Genomic DNA, 18,697 nt, shown 5'->3' on the forward strand with positions numbered 1-18,697 from the left:
AACTGCCACCAGTGCCCATGGGTCATCATCCTCCACTGCTTTCCAATGGACTTCCAGTGGGAAAGCATCATAGCTGTCACTTTCTATGGTCTTCACATAGAAACTTAGTTGAGCTTACACATTTAAAACGTAAACTGACCTGGTGCAAATTAGTACAGATTCCTGCTCAGGCCATGGCATTTAGCACAAGACAGATCTACATGTCTTCATAGCTTTAGACTCTTTCAGCAGATATTCACAAAATTATAATGTTACAAGAGATTGTATCCACTGACCTCAGACATCATCTAGTTCAGCCTTCTCCATTTTGCAATGAGAAAAGTAAAACCCAGAGGACTTAAACACCTTGTCCAAGATCACGTGGCTAATTTAAGTAAGTACTCAGGTATCTTCAACCAGTCCAGTGATATTTACAAACTGACATTCTAATTAATTGTCCCAAATGGATCTCAGACATTTTCCAAGGTCAAATTCACTATCCATGGATTGGCAAATGAATCTGCAAATGGGCAGATTCCTGGACTTGAGACAAAAGCACGTTCATCCCAGAGTGTTCAGTGTCCATAATCCTGACATGTTTACATTTCTGCCTCTCACCTGCGGACCACATCCCCTTCAGCTGAATGTTCATATTGTGTCAGTGAGATCGGGAAAAACATAGTACCCAAGAACTTGATTATAAACTAGTCAAGCATGTCCTTGGGTCATGTCACTGGCTATTGGACACATAAGTAAGGGCATGCAGCAGGAACAAAGGTCTTCACTTCCTATCTGCCATTCGGGGCCAGGGTGAAAACATTGCAGAGATGCCACTTGGTGGATCTCCAGGTGGGTCTGAGACATCCCCAAATATTTTATCTTTGGTAAGGGTCACCATTCCTTACCTTCAAAGTTGGTATACCCAGGGCTGGGTTTTCATGGTCAACTAGAGCCCCCAGAGCAATGTTTCTCAGACTTTGCTAGAAATGTGCTAGAAATGACAGAGGAGAATTAATTAAAACACCTTAAGTCATGCCTAGCAACAAGAGCCTTCTCTGAAGCCTCCTTTTTTCACTTAACTAATATTCATAGAATAGACATATGCATAAATGTCTTATATGTTATCTTAAAATTTCATTGTGGGTAATAGATCAATGCTAATTTCCTGGTTTTGATGGCTGTGCTGTGTTTATGTGGGCCAGGGTATTTGTAACTGGGAAATACTCACTCTCATATGAAGGGGTAATGGAGCATCATGTCTGTAACCTATTCTCAATAGTTCAGGATTGTCAATAATTGGGGGATATGGTTGGAGTGTATAGGGAAGTTCTGTGTACTCTTTCTGAAACTTACATATAAATTTGAAATTATTTCAAAGCAAAAACATTTTAAATTGAAAAAAATCGGTAATTTGAATTTTTCAACATACTCCATCATACAGTTTTATTTTATGTAAAAATAGTACTTTAAGTTACTTCCTCTCCCCCAAAAATAATTTCAGGAAAATTGGGAAAGAATACATTTATGTTGTGTCTTTGTATACCTGGTATACATCTGCATTCAGTCAAGGGTAGGAGTGCACTGGCCTTAATGGGATTTTCCTTAACTTGCTCTCATTGGGCCTTAGTCTCTGACCAGTATTTCTTTTCAAGAACTAGATGAGGAAGATAAGATAGTTATGGGGCAAGGGCAGTAGGAAGGTCCTTCACGTGTGAAAGAAAGAAAAAAGAAAGAAAGAGGAAGAGAGAAAGAAAGAAAGAAAGAAAGAAAGAAAGAAAGAAAGAAAGAAAAAGAAAGAAAGAAAGAAAGAGGAAGGAAGGAAGGAAGGAAGGAAGGAAGGAAGGAAGGAAGGAAGGAAAAGAGAAAGAAAGAGAACAAGAAAACAGACATAGAGCATTTGGAACAGTGACTGGAACATAGAAACCCCTCAATAAATATTAACTATGATCATTTTTATCACTGTTGTTTTTGTCATCCCTGAGAGGTCCAAATGCTGCACACAGGCTCGTAGTAAGTCAAAGGCCACAAAAAGTGGGGCGCCTGGGTGGCTCAGCTGGTTAAGTGTCCAACTTTGGCTCAGGTCATCATCTCGCAGCCATGATCTTGGGGCTGAGTACGGGCCCCCATCGGGCTTTGTGCTGACAGCTCAGAGCCTGGAGCCTGCTTCGGATGCTGTGTCTCCCTCTCTCTCTGCCCTCCCCTGCTCATGCACTGTCTCTCTCTGTCTCTCAAAAATAAAAACTAAAAGAAAATGCATTACATTTAAAAAAAAAAAAAAAAGGGGGGGGGTGCGCCTGGGTGGCTCAGTCGGTTAAGAGTCCGACTTCAGCTCAGGTCACGATCTCACGGTCCGTGAGTTCGAGCCCCGCGTTGGGCTCTAGGCTGATGGCTCAGAGCCTGGAGCCTGCTTCCGATTCTGCGTCTCCCTCTCTCTCTGACCCTCCCCCGTTCATGCTCTGTCTCTGTCTCAAAAATAAAATAAACGTTAAAAAAAAAAAAAAAAAGGAGGGAGGCACCTGGGGTGGCTCAGTCAGTTGAGCATCCAACATCCACTTAGGTCATGAACTCGCGGTTCGTGGGATGGAGCCCTGAGTCGGGCTCTGTGCTGACAGCTTGGAGCCTGGAGCCTGCTTCAGATTCTGTGTCTCCCTCTCTCTCTGCCCCTCCCCCTCTTAACTCTCTCTCTCTCAAAAATAAAGATTAAAAAAATTAATAAAAAATAAATAAACACTAAAAAACAAAAACAAATGATGTGGATTCCGAGAGGCAGCACAGTCACTGAGTGTCCCTCTGAGCCAGCGGAGCGCTAGAGGACGTCTTCCATTTAGTTGGGAAGACTGGATACAAATCTAAGAATCAAATAACAAAACAAGGTAGCACACAGCTAAGTACCCAAATGAGTGATACCAGAAGTATCATTGAAGAAGGTTAGGTTCAGGAGGGATTAATTGGCCTCAGGAAAGCTCACATAGGCGATCAAGCTGAGCTCTGCCAGATGGATAATATTTGAGAAAGGGCTGCCAGGGAAGAAACAAAAAAGAACAAAACATGTTCAGGAGACAAAAGGAAGACCAGTCTGTTAGAATAGAAATTTGGTCACCAACCTTAACCCATTAGGTAAATTCAATAAACAGGAAGGCAGTGCAACAGAAAGAGACAATGTAACTTTGGAGCCAACTTTACCTCCTTTTCAATCCCACTTACTACATCTGCCACTTACTAAATCTGTGACCTTAACCTCTCCAAGCCTCAGTTTCCTTTTCTGGAAAATGGGACTATTAACATGGAACAGATAATATTGCTTTATAGATAAAATTGTATATAAAGCACAATGCTTTGGCACACAGTAAACACTTTTTAATTTTTTTTTAAGTTTATTTATTTATTTTGAGAGAGAGAAGGCATACGCAGGGGAGGGGCAGAGAGAGGGGGAGAGAGACTCCCACTCAAGCAGGGAGGAGAAGCCCGACCCAGGCCTTGACACGGGGCTCAAACCTACGAACCTCGACATCATGACCTGAGCCGAAAACACGAGTCAGATGTTTAACCGACTGAGCCACCCAGGTGCCCCAGTAAACACTTTTTTAAATGATAGCTATCATTCTTCATGAAGTACCCAGCACTATGCCAAGCACACAGCAGACCTTCACGAAATGGTGGTTAATGTCATCCCTTTCCTTCTGTTGCTGTTGTCAGCCCTGGGCTGACCTGACCCTTAAGTAGGCCCGTGTTTCATGCCACCATACCACCCTAGGCACCTTAACACTGCATCACATTGAATATAGTTAATATACATATCCCTCATTCAACATCGTTCTTGCAGAAATGTATCTGAAATGATATTTAAAACTTTATTTTTGAAATCGACCGCAAATAATTTGTAACTGGCACCACTCCTTCTGCCATTGCTGTACCTGGGAATGCCTATGAGATGAGAAAATCTAACCTAAGATTGTTTTGCAATCTGATCAACTTTTTGTCAAAAAAGTTGCCAAAATTGCCAAAGCTGCCAAATTTCAAAATAGATGAAGTCAGCTTTGTTCCTGTGGTAGCAGGTAAGTACACATTTTAAATCTGAGATTTTGCAGTGGACGCTTTCCATATTCCGTATAGTTTTCTTCCCAGTCTGGAACGCGTAGGCCCTTGGAAACCTCCCAGACCCTGGGCACTGAGCCTCTAGCACTTAATGGACGTAAGGGCCCTGAGACTGTGGCAGTTGGAAAGACTTGCGACGAATGACTAGGATCAAACACACAAAGGAAGCCCTTCCCCAGGCTTCCTTGAGTGGGGCTGGCCAGCTGCAGGGTCAGCACCTACCTGAGGGAAAGCATGTTTGCAACTTAATTGGATTCAGGGCTTGAAAAGTCTGTGGTCAGCCATCTCTGTCAGCACGAAATGTTTTATTTTTTTAATTTTTTTTACATTTATTTATTTTTGAGAGAGAGAATCAGAGCACAAATGGGGGAGGGGCAGAGAGAGATGCAGAATGCGAAGCAGGCTCCAGGCTCTGAGCTGTCAGCACAGAGCCCGTCTTATCTCACGAACCATGAGATCAGGAGGAAGCTTAACTGACTGAGCCCCCTGGGGCGTCCCTGTCAGCACAAAATGTTAATGCCTGCACTTGGCCCCTGCTGCCATCCCCATCCAGGACGCTTGAGTCTGCGACTGTTGATGAATAACCACTTGGTGATCCTCCCATCCCAATGAGAGAGGCTCAGCTGAGGGCCTGCAAAAGAGAAATGATTTCCTGGATAAATAACTATATATAACTATATATAGTTATATATAGTTATATATATATAGTTATATATATATATTTGCTCCCTGGGGCCCAAGTCAACTGTTTACTGGATAATGTTCTCCTGGGCACAAAAATCAATGTTTTGTTAGCTTTGTGGGGAGAAGCGCCTGAAGGGATCCCAGCTGTGGAAAAGGCAACCAGGCTCCACCTGGGAGGCGGAGGGACAGATGTCTCAGAAGTTTCGCCTCTGGCAATGCAGATCCTAGCAGCCTTGGAGATTTTTGCAACTTTGAGGAACATTTTATCTCAAAGGCAGTAAAGTCACACAAATCCCAGAGCTTGAGATGCTGGGTGAGAGCCAACACAGCAACACGGACTTGAGAAGCCCAGAGCAAGGGCCCCACTGCAGTCATTTGCTTGGTCCCTTGACAACTGTTGCACTATCCCCTTACTGTCAGTATTATAATTTACTGAATATATATGTACTCATTTAGCTCCAATAGTTCTTTTTATTTTTTTTAATATTTATTTATTTTTGAGAGAGAGCACGTGTGCGCGAGAGCCGGGGAGGGGCAGGGAGTGGGGAGTGTAGGATCTGAAGCTGGCTCTGCGCTGACAGCAGAGACCCTGACTCTGGTGGAGCTCAAGAACCAGGAGATCATGACCCAAACCAAAGTCAGATGCTCAACTTGAAAGAGCAGACCTAGGCTGGCCGACTAGTGACTATGTCCCTGACATGGCAGAAGAAAGAGGTTCCCGCTCAAACCTCAGACCACGCCTCCTCCCCTTGAGTAACTTATGTTTTCTAAGAAAGCGGGCTACTGATTGATGCATTCTTCCGAAGTCTAAAGTGGGAGGAAGGGAGTATGAGAGGCGTGGAAAGTGTGAGTAGAAGAGGGAGGGCTTCTCCCAGGTAGGGGCCAGAGGCAGGAGCCCTCAACCCTGTCCAGGCTTAGAATGACCCGGGAGCATCTTACCCCTCCCCAAACCACTCTGGGGATGGTGTTCGGTGCTAGGTATTTGTATAGCACAGCAAGGCTGACAGCCAATGGTTAATAGGTGACCAGTGAGAAATGTTCTGTATACACTGAGGCCAAACATGTTAGAGATCCTCAGACACAGTGGTTCTTAAACTTCAGGTGCATCAGAATCTCCTGGAAGACTTGTTCATAGATTGTTGAGCCCCACCCCCAGAGTTTCTGATTCAGTAGGTCTGTGACCACCAGGCCCAACATTTGCATTTTTAACAAGTTCCAGGTGAAGCTGATAATTGCTGATCTGGGACCACACCTTGGCAGCCATTGTTCTATCCTTCCCCAGCCAATCGGCTAAGGCCATGATCCCTATAAAACCTTTGTGCTTTTGAAACCTGCTCTCTCTCCGACCGCTGTCTCTGTGCCGCTGTTCTGGTAGGGGATTGAGCTCGAGGTAGCTCGAATAAAGGCTCTTTGCTTTTTCACCAGGGACTTGGCTCCCTGGTGGTCTTTGGGGATCACGAATTCTGGACATAACAAACTGAGCCACCCGAGCGCCCCTCAGATAATTCTTTTTCAATGAAATTGTGCAACACCTTATTTCAAGGAATACTGGTGTCACTTAATAAATACAAGTAAAAATAAGTTTAATGAGAGGCGCCTGAGTGGCTCAGTCGGTTGAGAGTCCAACTTAAGCTCAGGTCACTATCTCCCAGTTCGTGAGTTGGAGCCCCACGTCGGGCTCTGTGCTGACAGCTCAGAGCCTGGAGCCTGCTTTGGATTCTGTGTCTTCCTCTCTCTCTGCCCTTTCCCCACTCACACTCTCTTTCTCTCCCAAAAATAAACATAAAAAAATTTTTTTTAGTAAATAAAAAATAAGCTTTATGAATGTCATCTAATTTTTAGGGTTTTTTTTAAAGCACCGTTGATTTTTTTTTTTAATTATAATTTTTTTAAGTAATCTCTACACCCAACATGGGACCTGAACTCATTACCCTGAGTTCAAGAGTCCTATGTTCTACCCACTGAGCCAGCCAGGTGCCCCAACGTCATCCAATTTTTTAAAATTTTACCCAGATATTGTTTTCACTTGAAGACTCAGGCTGAAGTCTGTGGTCTCTGTTGGAAAAGGAGAGAAACAAACAATTTATTTACCTCCCTGCTCTAATACAAGACTTCCTCCTAAATTTTTATCACAGGGATCATAAGAGAACTATTGAAGGCAATGTTCATGCACCACCTAAGACTACAAACAGAGACACACTCACTGTGCTCTGCCTCCATGGGAACCATTTTCTCCTTCCCTTTTTAGCCTGGCATCACACCAAAGGGGTGGGTTGAAAGAAAGCTCCTGGCCCTGGCTCTGCCATTCACTCGGTGTTGGGAAGGGCACTTGCTGTTTCACAAACTCCAGCTCCTTCATTGGTACAAGAGGGAGTTGATCGAGGTATTTCTAAGGACTCTTCCAGCTCTAACCCTCTATTATCCCAAGACTCTCTCCAACAGGGCAAATTTCTGCCGCAAAAGAACCCCACTCACCATGTTGCTTGCCCAGCTGGAACAGTGATTCTCTTACTGGAAGTGACTGTTTCTCTAGCTTCTGTAAGAACAGAAAGGCATTAGCCTCACTCCCCAGCCTTAATGCTGACTCTTTGAGGAACTCCTGAGCTAACCTGGGAGAGTGGGGTGTGGACCCTTACTTAGCCCATTTTTCTTCCAAGATTGGTTTCCCCTGTGGTCTGATGTTTCAGAGTTTCAAAGAAGAAACATGGGCACATGGAAGGAATAGGGGCATTGGAAACTGAGAAGCGTTGATTAAAATCTTATGTCTGACACTCTTTAGTTGTGTGATGATGGGCGATTTTCTCAACTTTTCTCAGACATTTAAAAAAGTAATCATACTCGCCTCATAAAACTCTTAAGAGGGATGAACAATGTCAGTATTTATTGAGGGCATAAAAAGGTACATTATCTGCGGAGACTGAACAATAAAATTCCAGTGGTGTTCTTAAATGTCTGCCGTAGAAGGTCTGCAATACTTGCCCTGGGGTATGAAATTCTTGGAAAGGCTAGCAGGGCTGTCCCCATGGTGTCGTCCTCCTCCTCCTCCTCCATGCCGTTACTCCCCTAAGAGAGAGGGCAGCAGCCAGAGGGGGATCGCCCTCTGCGGCTGCTCCTGGGGCTGTGGCCAGTTGAGGTCCCAGTCAGTGCCAAGCCCAGCGACATGACTGCAGCTCGGTGGTTTGAAACTCAGCACGTGCAGCAGGGGTGCAACACCGCAATGGGCAACATGGACAAGTACACAAAACACTGCAAAGACCTCAACACTTTCCTGCATGAAGCCTCTCCAGTGTGGCCGCTGATGAAGTTTTGGGGCGACAGGGGGGTTCGTGGGGTCCAGAGCCAACAGCCAAGAAAGAATTCTTGAAGACTTCTTTGGTGCAAAAGGTGATTTTATTAAAGCACGGGGACAGGACCCATGGGCAGGAAGAGCTGCACTGGGGGTCCTGATGGTAACTCATTATATATCTTCAGGTTGGGAGGGGGGTCAGGGATAGACCTGAGGAATTTGGAAGCAAGGTTTCCAGGACCTCAAGGGACTAGCTATTGCTAGGGAAATGCCATTTATTACCGTTTAGTAAAACCTCAGTCATGAGGCCCTTTATGTACATCGGTATGATATATCAATGTATAATGGCGGGGGGGCATAAGCTTGGAGTATGATTGCCAGCATATATCTTGGGACAGTTGAGATAAAGGAAGTAGACTTAAAGGATCCTCAAGGTTGGGATAATGTTAAGCTAAGGTTCTCTTTTGCCCCAGCAAAGTGTCATCCTTGAGGCAGCTGAGCTCCTAGAGGGAGGTCATTCTGCTGGTTTCAAGGACTTGTCAGTGGGCTGTAGGCAGTAAGGGAATTTAATTTTCCACTTGCCTTAGTTTCACACATCACCATGGCAAGCACTTAAACCCCTTTCCTTTGTTCTTGTTCCTTGTCCAAGGAATATCACACAGATCCCACCTGGGGAGGGGATTGGGTGTTAGCTTGTGCTTTGGCCCCTCTGCCTGCCTCCTGCTCCCTCATCGGCCGCCACCTGTCAGACCCCCACTGTAGCCTGCAAGAAGGGCTGTGAAAACTGCCACCTGAGCCAAGGGCCTGTGTCCTTAACTACATGTGAGCTCACCTCAGGGAAGTACCCAGACTGCTGTACAGAGAGAAGCAACTGGCCACTCCTTGCGTCATGGCCCGTGTCTCTCCATAACAGGAGGATGGCCTGGTTCCAGCTGGTGTCGACTGGTCACTGTGCACTTCAATAATATTGTCTAAAGCCGGTGTCCACCCCCCCCCAAGGCCCCACCCTAAGCTCTGCAGACTCTGGACATTGCTGCTACATTTCCACCCTCCAGTTCTTTACTAATCCTTACCCTCTTTGTAAATTCCACTTCCCTCCCACACACCCAACTTCACGCACACTTAATTGCATAGGGGATTTTATGGATGCTCCCAATGATGCAGAAAGAGGAGTCATTGTCTTTGGCCCTTCACTGCTGTTTATCTTGCTTCCTGTGTGTGATACCGTGTGGCCCTTCAGGGGTCAAGCACTGAGGACCTCAGCAAAGATGGATCCAGGTTTTGTGGGGCCCAGGGCATACATAATGTTGAAGACCCTTTTAAAGAAAAGGAATGTAAAATTACAAATGCTAACCAAGTTCAGGCCTTGGAAGGGCTGTGTTTGGACAGTTCAGAGGGACCAAGGCAGGGAAGATTATCCAAGGAAAAAAGGCAGGAGAATTTTTACTGGGTTCCCTGTATTGGACAAAGGTGCCTGGTTTTGCTGCAATTAGAGATTCGGGTCTTCCTCACGAGTGTGTGTTACTATCCCAGGAAAGTACTGAGGTTTGGAAACCCTTTCTTATCTTTCAGGCATCAGCTGTACCTGTTCTGCAGGCAGGAGGGAGGGCAGCATCCTGAGCAGGCTCGGGCTGGGACGTCCAGCAGGGTCTGTCTCCCACCCAGCTGAGACCTGCCTGGGGGTCCCATCTCGCGTAAAGGAGACGGAGGGGAGGAAGAGCAGGTGATGTCCCCAGATGCCAGTCAGGTCTGAGGTCTGACCCCCTTGTTCGTCCTCATGGATCACCGATAAGACCCAGAGCAGGAACCTCAGATTTCTGAAGTGAGTCTCTCTCCCTTGGGAATTTCAGAATCAGGACCTTCCGAGAATCTTGATCTGGTCCTAATTAGTGTTTCTCTAACTGTGATGAAGGAGCAGTTTTGTATGCAATCTGCCAGACCCATGCTTTTGTAAAATACAATAAGGTGAATTACTAGAAAAATGAAATAGAACATACACATATAGAAAACAGCATCTGACTCCTGACTTCCACTCAGATCATGATCTCACAGTTTGTGAGTTTGAGCCCTCCTCGGGCTCCTCACTGAGAGCAAAACGCCTGCCTGGGATTCTCTCTCTCCCTCTATCTCTGCCTCTACCCCGCTCTCTCCCTCCCTCAAAATAACTAAACTTAAAAAAAAAGAAAACACAAGACCAAATTTCTTATTATTAGATTCAATTAACATAAAATCACTCTATTGAATTGGCATAAGAGTTTCTGGATGCTTCCTCTTCTATACTTTTCCTGTTTTCAAGAGAAAAACACACATTATACACACATGTACACATAAATACTAATATAAGACATACACATCCATACACATATACATACACAGGGACACATTCACACATGTGCACGTGTGTGGACAACATACACAAACACATCGACACACATGAACACTCAACAGAGAACCAACCTCTCTCCTTCCCTCCTTCCCTCTACCAACTCTGCTTCCTTCTCACATTTTGAAAGAGACTTTCCTACGCAGATTATGGCTCAGAACAAGCAAAGGATGTTTGGAGAAACATGAAGTGGCAGAGAAAGCAGAGAATCCAACAATTCTGAATCCCAGCCCCCCTCCCTGCTTTCTAGAAAGATTTAAGGCAGAGCTCCCTGTGACCTACCACACCACGCTAGCCCACCCCAAATATGGCCCTGCCATACTGTACCCTGCCCATCACCATCGCTATCTGGCCACTCCTGTGCTCTTGACCAAGGAAGACGTACTGGAAGTGAGAGAAAAACATTCTCCTACCCATCTGGCATCTCCCCAGTGTCGTGGGCAGGCTCTACTTCCTCTGTCTGCACCTTCAATGATGGTGTTTTTCAGGGTCCTATTCTTAGCTCTCTTTTCTTCTCACAACAGCACTCTCTTGAGTAACTTGATGCACGTCCAGGGCTTCAATTGCCACTTACCTGTTCCCAAAATCTTACCTCTCTCCCTGATCTCCCAAGTTCCAGACATGTAAAGCCATCTAGCTGCAGTTACTAGCCTCCTCAATGTCCTGTATGCCTCTTAAGAGAAACACTCAGGGGGTGCCTGGGTGGCTCAGTCGGTTGAGTGTCTGACTTCAGCTCAGGTCATGATTTCACAGCTCATGAGTTTGAGCCCCGCGTCAGGCTCTGTGCTGACAGCCCAGAGCCTGGATGGAGCCTGCTTTGGATTCTGTGTCTCCCTCTCTCTGCCCCTAACCCACTTGCATTCTGTCTCTGTCTCTCTCAAAACTAAATAAACATTTAAAAAAATTTTTTTTAATTAAAAAAAAAAAAAAGAAAAAGAAAAACACTCAGAACTGAGCTCATGATCTGCCTGGCTTCCAAACTTGCCCCTCCTCCTGCAATCTCTCAGTCTTGGTTGGTAGAAACATCATACTCAATCATTCAAGGTCCTTATCTAAGAGACACCTGTATCAACTCATTCTTGTTTCCTTCTCTGGTAATTCACCATTTATCCCAGGTGCTGCCTTAAGAGGGCACAAAAGCTCCTGATTTGTTTGTTTGTTTGTTTCCAAATATCCTGGGTTCTTAACATGTGCCCAACACATGCGATAGCTTTGGAGGGGAGCTGTAATTTGGAGTTAGACAAACACACATAAATTGTTGCAATCAAGGATTCATTATCTAGCTTCAGAAGCAAATAAAAACACCACCTTTGAAACATCATCAAACAATAACAGAAAGTACAATGACTCAAATAGATTCTATAACATTTTTCTCCCACTTCCCTCATTCATCCCAACTAAGCAAACCCATTCTCTGTTAAATACAAATCCCCCTGTTACATGTTTCTGGCATACCACGGAGGCTATAACCAGAGTCAGGCAACACTAGGAGAAATTTGACCATTCAGTATCTGTAAGAGTGGAGTCCTCAGAAGCTGGAGAGTGTGGAAAGAATTCAGAAAAGAATAAATCCTTCAATAGATTAATTATATCAAAACAAGTTGTACAGCAACCTGGGTGGGAGTTTCTGACTTCCGTGTGTAGGTTGAAGAATTAGATGAAGTGTAACTTGAACCTTGGGGGCCTTTGACTGTGAAACTGGCCCATTCAGAGTGTAATGACACAGCATCCATGAAGGAGGGCTCAGAGGGTCAGTTTGGGGCCTGAGAAGCTGCCCAAAAGTCTTGGGACAAAATCTCTGCTGAGCCACTGAGAACATGTTTCCGAAAAGTCACTTGAAAAGGGGCTCCCCAGCCATGTAAGACAACACAATTACTTCTTAGTAGGTAAGTTTGTTTTAACATGCAGAACTTTTTAAATTAAGGATAGAAATATTTAAAAGAATCAAACACGTAGCATTAATATGTTTATATGAAGTAATTTGTGCATATTTGGTATTTTAAGTATTTGCAGTATTTAAGAAAATTTAGTCTATTACAGTAATAAACTGGCCTTACAATTCTAATTTAAAATGTGTAATTGGTTTAGATGGGTGATTTGAGGTGGAACTTTGCTTTAAATTTAGTTTTGGAGGGGTGCCTAGGTGGCTCAGTCAGTTAGGGATCCGACGTCAGCTCAGGTCATGATCTCATGGTTCATGAGTTCAAGCTCTGCATCAGGCTTTGTGCTGACCAATTAGAGCCTGGAACCTGCTACAGATTCTGTGTCTCCCTCTCTCTCTGCCCCTCCCCCGCTCATGCTCTGTCTCTCTGTCTATGTCTCAAATAAATAAACATTAAAAAAATTAACAATAAAATTAGTTTTAGAACATTGAAGGAAACAAAATTGAATCACCATATTTATAAATTGTTTAGATTTTAGTGTTTTAGGGATTCAGGAATGCCTTGTTGGTTTGCCAGATGACTGAATTACTTTATAAGAACAGGGAATATTTTAAATGTGTAAAATATATTTTTTAATGTTTAAAGTAGTCTTATTAACTACATGTATAAATAGTACATGTATAGTACATGTATAAATAGAACATGTATAAATAGTCATCAAATACAAGCATATGAAGTGATTATCAAAATGTATGTTTGTGGGGCACCTGGCTGGCTCAGTTGGTTAAGCATCCAACTTTTGATTTTAGCTCAGGTCATGATTTCATGGTTCATGAGATTAAGCCCTGCTCCACACTGTCAGCACAGCGCCTGAGTGGGATTCTCTCTCTCTCCCTCTCTCTTTCTGCTTCTCGTGGGATTGATTCTCTCTCCCCCACACTCACTCCAGCCCTCTTTCTCAAATAAATAAATAAATAAATAAATAAATAAATAAATAAAATTGAAGAATCCTTTTAAAAATTATATTTGTTTATAAATTAAACATAAAAGCTTAAGGAAGAACTGGGCTTCTGATTTGCATTTTTAATATAAGGAACATAAATTTTCTTTTATTATTATTTTTTAATGTTTATTTATTTATTTACTTAAAGAGAGAGACAGTTGGCTCACACAGGAGGGGGGAGAGAGAGAATCCCAAGCAGGCTCTGCACTGTCAGCATAGAGCCCGATGCAGGCAGGGCTCAAACTTACAAACCGTGAGATCATAACCTGAGCCAAAACCGAGTCGGTTGCTCAACTGACTGAACCACCCCAGCACCCCCTTTTATGATTTTTTTTAATGTTTACTTATTTTGAGAGAGAGAGCATGAGCAGGGGAGGGGCAGAGAAAGAGGGGAGACAGAGAACCCCAAGCAGGCTCCTCACTGTCAGCACAGAGCCCACCATGGGGCTTGATCTCACGAAACGTGAGATCATGACCTGAGCCGAAATCAAGAGTCAGACGCTTAAATGACTGAGCCATCCAGGCATCAGGGAACATAAATTTTTAAAAGCCAGAGTAGCCCTCTGAATATTTTCTTTCTGGGAACCAAAAGGACATTTTAAAAATTCACATTGACACTACAGGACCAGTCCATTTTCTACACTGTTTTCATCTATACGGTGAACCGTGAGCTTTGGTAATTGTGTTTTCTGGTGTTCCCATGTTTGTTGGGCTTACTGAACACTTCGAAGGGAGGGTGGTCACTGACGATGCAGTGGCCCAGGCTCAGGCCCAAGACCCACAGCGGGCGGCTTCAGCACCAGAACAAAACCTGGAACTGTATCTCTCCTCAGTGCCCTCCCTCCTCTGCCCACGCTTGCCTCCCAGTGGCTCACTCCACTGACTTGCATTCCGGAGAAACTGAGAAAGGGAGCAGGACTCCCCTGAGGCCAGTGTGGCGCTGGCAGAGGCCATCAGCAAAGTATCTCCAAGAAAAAGTAACACTCAAGGGACTATGGTTGAGTCTTCATCCTCAACTGGGGCTCTTCCTCCTTGGCCAAATTTGGAGTTTTAAGACTACATTTTACTAGGTAGGGGACTTAAAAAAAAACAACAACAGATTGTTAAGCAACTGGCTCCATCAATATATCAGGCTGCTTGCCTGGAAGAGAGAGAGAGTTTGTATGTGTAAAAAATACCCATCATGTTCAGGGTGATGAGGTGAAGTTATATGAGCGGAATCAAGAGTGCTATATTCCACCAATTAGAGATACTGTGGGGACAAAAACTCCCCATTTCTTAAAAAAAAAATATCAATTTTAAATACAGATATATTTTTGGCAGAAATAAAAAAAAAGACAATGTAACAATTACTTGGAATCAATCAGTTAGGTACTGGGTTTGGAGGCATGGCATAGAGAGAAAGTTTTGTAGTAAGGGCTCTTAAGAATGGGTGGAATATGGGCAGAGGCCTACAAGTAGTCAGTGAGCACAGGAAAGGAGATGTTAAGGAACTGGAGAGAAATCTGCACTCACCGGCTTAGCAGTTCTGAAGTTGGGGGTGGGGTGGACGGATGATTTCATGCTGTTGTAATTCCCAGATTGCCTGCCCCTGGAGGACTTTGCTGGGAGGCATCCAGTGAGGGTTTGGGCTGCCCCTAGATATACCTGGCACATGTTAGATCTTAATAAGTGTTTGTTTAACAAAACTTGTTTTCAGAGCAAAGGAATGGGGCTAGGAAAATATACAGATTGCAAATCTGGAAAGCCTATAAAACAAATTTTTTTTTAAAACTCTCATTATGTTTAACATTTTCCAGAGAGGAGGAATCTACTACCTGTGGAGACAGCCTGTGCCATTTTCTGGCAGCTCTAAATATTTTAAATTGTCCTATATAGAAACGAATCTACATCTCTGTCGCTGTAGCAATTCGCTGATGCCCAGTCACTGTGAGCCCTACAGAATAAACCCAATTGTTCTTCACACCCAACCTCTGAAATATTTTAAGGGAGTTTCACGACCCTTGCCCTCCAAATATTGGCTCACCAGACAATAACAAGAGCTATAAAATCGCTTCCCCTTTGTGATCCACTAGTTCCAATAATATCCATAAGATATGCTCAATAGAAATAACCCCAAGTGGGGAGGAGTAAATTGGTGCACATCTGTTTACACTTTGTGTAACAGAGAAAAGTTAGAAATAATACAAAGTCCTAAAATTGAGAGTGACTTAAATAAATGACTGGCAACTACATAGTGCTCTAACTGAAGCAGCAAAAGTCATCACTCTGACTGAAGACAAACACACAAAAATCATACTGATGCAGGGAAATGTGTACAGGCAATGCTATGTGAAGAAATCAGAATATACAACTATTTTTTTTCATTTGGAAATATTTTTAAAGTTTATTTTTATTTATTTTGAGTGAGACAGAGAGCAAGCAGGGGACGGACAGAGAGGGAGACAGAATCCCAAGCAGGCTCCGCACGCTGTCAGCTCAGAGACTGATATGAGGCTTGAACAGACAAACTGTGAGATCAGGACCTGAGCTGAAATCAAGAGTACCCCTAAAACTGTACTTAAACTTTTTTTAATGTTTATTTTTGAGAGAGAGAGAGAGAGACAGAGAGAGAGAGAACGCAAGCAGGGGAGGGGCAGAGAGACAGGGAGATACAGAACCTGAAACAGGCTCCAGGCTCCAAGCTGTCAGCACCGAGCCCGATGCAGGGCTCAAACTCATGAACCACAAGATTATGACATAAGCCGAAGTCTGATGCTCAACTGATTGAGCCACCCAGGTGCCCCTAAAACTGTACTTTCAAATGAACTACAACTATATAAAACAGTCCCTGGCTTTGTTCATCAAAAAAGGCCATAAGTGAATTTGGGAGCCTTCCAGAACATCCTCTCCAAGCCATGCTTCCTCCAGATTCACCTAGCTCAGTGAGCCTACATGTGACCCAGAAGACATTCCACATTTGTTTTTTGTTTTTTTATTTTATTTATTTTTTTAACATTTATTTATTTTTGAGAGATACAGAGCACGAGTTGGGGAGGGACAGAGAAAGAGGGAGACACAGAATCCGAAGCAGGCTCCAGGCTCTTGAGTTCTCATCACAGAGCCCGAAGCAGGGCTCAAACTCATTAACCCTGAGATCATGACCTGAACCGAAGTCAGACATTCAACCAAATGAGCCATCCAGGCACCCCTGTTTTTTGTTTTTATAACCAAATCATAATTATAGTAGTGTCAGGTATACAACATAATTCATATTTATTGCAAAATGATCACCACAGCCTAGTTAACAACAGCCACCACACACTTACAAAATTTTTTTCTTGTGATGAGAACTTGTACAAAATTTTTTTAATTAAAAAAAATTTTACGTGTAATTATTTATTTTGAGTGAGAGAGTGACAGTGTAAGCAGGGGAGGGACAGAGAGAGAGGGAGAGAGAATCCCAAGCAGGCTCTGTCTACACTGTCAGCACAGAGCGTGACATGAGGCTTCATCTCTCAAATCACAAGATCATGACCTGAGGCAAAATCAAGAGCTGAACGCTTAACCAACTGAGCCACCCAGATGCCCTTCTTATGGTGATAACTTTTAAGATTTGCTCTTAGCAACTTTCAAATATACAATATTATTAACAATAGTCACCATGCTGTATGTACATTATATCTCCACGACTTATTTATTTTATATTTGGAAGTTTGTACTTTTTGACCCCCTGCCCCCATTTTGACCACCCTCCACCTCTGGCAACCACCAGTGTGTTCTCTGTGTGCTTGTGTTTGTGTGTGTGCGTGTGTGTGTATGTGTGTGTGTGGTGTTTTGTTCTGTTTTTTTAGATTCCACATATAAGTGAGATCATATGGTATTTGTCTTTTTCAGACTTGCTTCACATAGCATAATTCCCCCAAGATCCACTCATGTAGCAAATGGCAAGATTTCACTTTTTATGGCTGAATAATATTCATACAAATACACACACACACACACATACACACACACACCACATTTCCTTTATTTATTCATCCATCAATGAACTCTTAGGTTGTTTCCATACCTCGGCTATTATGAATAACACTACAACAAACATAGGGGCACAGATATCTTTTCGAATTCATGTTTTTGTTTTCTTCAGATAAATACCCAGAAATGGAATTGCTGGACCCTATGGTAATTCTATTTTTAATTTTGGGGGAAACCTCCATGATGTTTTCCATAGCGGCTGCATCCCACACTTGGCTTTAATTCTGTCTCCTGTGTATTTTCCACTTGTAAACATTGGCCACCAAACAAAGAACTTGTAAGGGACAAATCCAGGGAGAAAGGAGAGCCTCCAGGCCTCAGGCACCACTTGGGCATGGTTTTCACCTCTCTCTTCTTCCCACTGCTGTTCCTGTTCTGTGGGTCTTTCTGCTCCCCTTACCATTTTCACCTGGATTCATAATATCTCTTGGGATCTAGTCAGACACTATCTAGGACACAGCAGGGACAAAATAGACAAAGGTCCTTATCTTTAAGGAACTTATTTTCAAATGATACATGGTGGAGCTGGTGGACCTATTATGAGAGACAGGACATAAATACATACATAATCAAAAAAAGATAAATACCGGGAAGAAAACAAAACAAAATAACATCATTGGAAGGGACGATGGGTGAAAGACCTCTTTAGACCAGGTGGTCATGGAAGAGATTTGAAAATCCAACACTTTAGTAAAATCCCAAAGGATGAGAGCCAGCCCCCTAGAACTGTGAAAAGAAGTCTCCAGGTGGAAGAAAAAGAGAATAAGAAGACCCCAAATTAGGAATAAGCAAGGTATGTTTAAAAAACTGGAAGAAGGCCACTAGGGCTGGAGGGTCACTCAGAGAGACAGGCAGAAAATGATCCATATGCAAATTGGAAGCCATTAGAAGGGGTTGAGGGTATCTGACTGGAGTTTTTAGAAGATGCTCTGGGTGACGGGTTGCAGAGAATGGCTTCTCAGGAAGTAAGAGTACAGAACGTCAACCAGTATGGAAACTAATTCACCAGCACAGACAAGATGGTGGTGGTGTGGACTTTGATGACACCTAGCTCAGAGAAAGTAAGTTGTACATTTTTAAAGGAATATTACCAATAAAATAAAGCCAAAACTAAGGGAGAATTAAACAAAAAACAGTATTAACATGTGTACTGTATACTACACAGATTTCTTATCCTAAAATAACTAAGGCTTGGCTCCAGTTTCCTTGGAAGGCACAGGTAACAAAAACATGTTCTCTCAAGTCTGTCCCTTCTTGTCTCTACAATTCCCGTTTGTGGCCCTTCATCACTTCCCCCTTGTCTGGAAGCCAGGGACCAAAGCAGGGCCCTGGTCACTCCCAGTGGACAAAGAGTCCACTCCCAGTAG

At 43.5% G+C, this 18,697-nt stretch overlaps 1 protein-coding gene and 1 long non-coding RNA gene across 2 annotated transcripts; one reads left to right on the forward strand and one right to left on the reverse strand.

The window, feature by feature from the left end:
- Window positions 1-4,368: 4,368 nt before the first annotated feature.
- On the reverse strand, window positions 4,369-7,801 carry LOC128315986 (uncharacterized). Its single transcript, XR_008299272.1, has 3 exons — window positions 7,234-7,801; window positions 6,768-6,813; window positions 4,369-4,705 (listed from the first exon to the last, which is right to left on the reverse strand). It is a non-coding gene; the product is annotated as an uncharacterized LOC128315986 (long non-coding RNA).
- An 8-nt stretch (window positions 7,802-7,809) lies between these two features.
- Window positions 7,810-18,697, forward strand: LOC113601440 (ribonuclease 8-like). Its single transcript, XM_053225094.1, has 3 exons — window positions 7,810-8,080; window positions 8,794-8,899; window positions 18,639-18,697. The coding sequence occupies exons 1-3, from the start codon at window positions 7,919-7,921 to the stop codon at window positions 18,695-18,697; spliced, it is 327 nt and encodes a 108-aa protein (XP_053081069.1). The 5' UTR covers window positions 7,810-7,918.

Source organism: Acinonyx jubatus, chromosome B3 (assembly GCF_027475565.1).
Source record: "Acinonyx jubatus isolate Ajub_Pintada_27869175 chromosome B3, VMU_Ajub_asm_v1.0, whole genome shotgun sequence".
Classification (NCBI taxonomy): Eukaryota; Metazoa; Chordata; class Mammalia; order Carnivora; family Felidae; genus Acinonyx; species Acinonyx jubatus.

Coding starts and splice junctions, on each gene's coding strand:
- LOC113601440 (XM_053225094.1), top strand. CDS start 7,919: ATGACTGCAGCTCGGTGGTTTGAAACTCAGCACGTGCAGCAGGGGTGC. Junction 8,081..8,793: donor AGTTTTGGGGCGACAGGGGG/GTTCGTGGGGTC, acceptor GCCACCTGTCAG/ACCCCCACTGTAGCCTGCAA. Junction 8,900..18,638: donor AGGGAAGTACCCAGACTGCT/GTACAGAGAGAA, acceptor CTTGTCTGGAAG/CCAGGGACCAAAGCAGGGCC.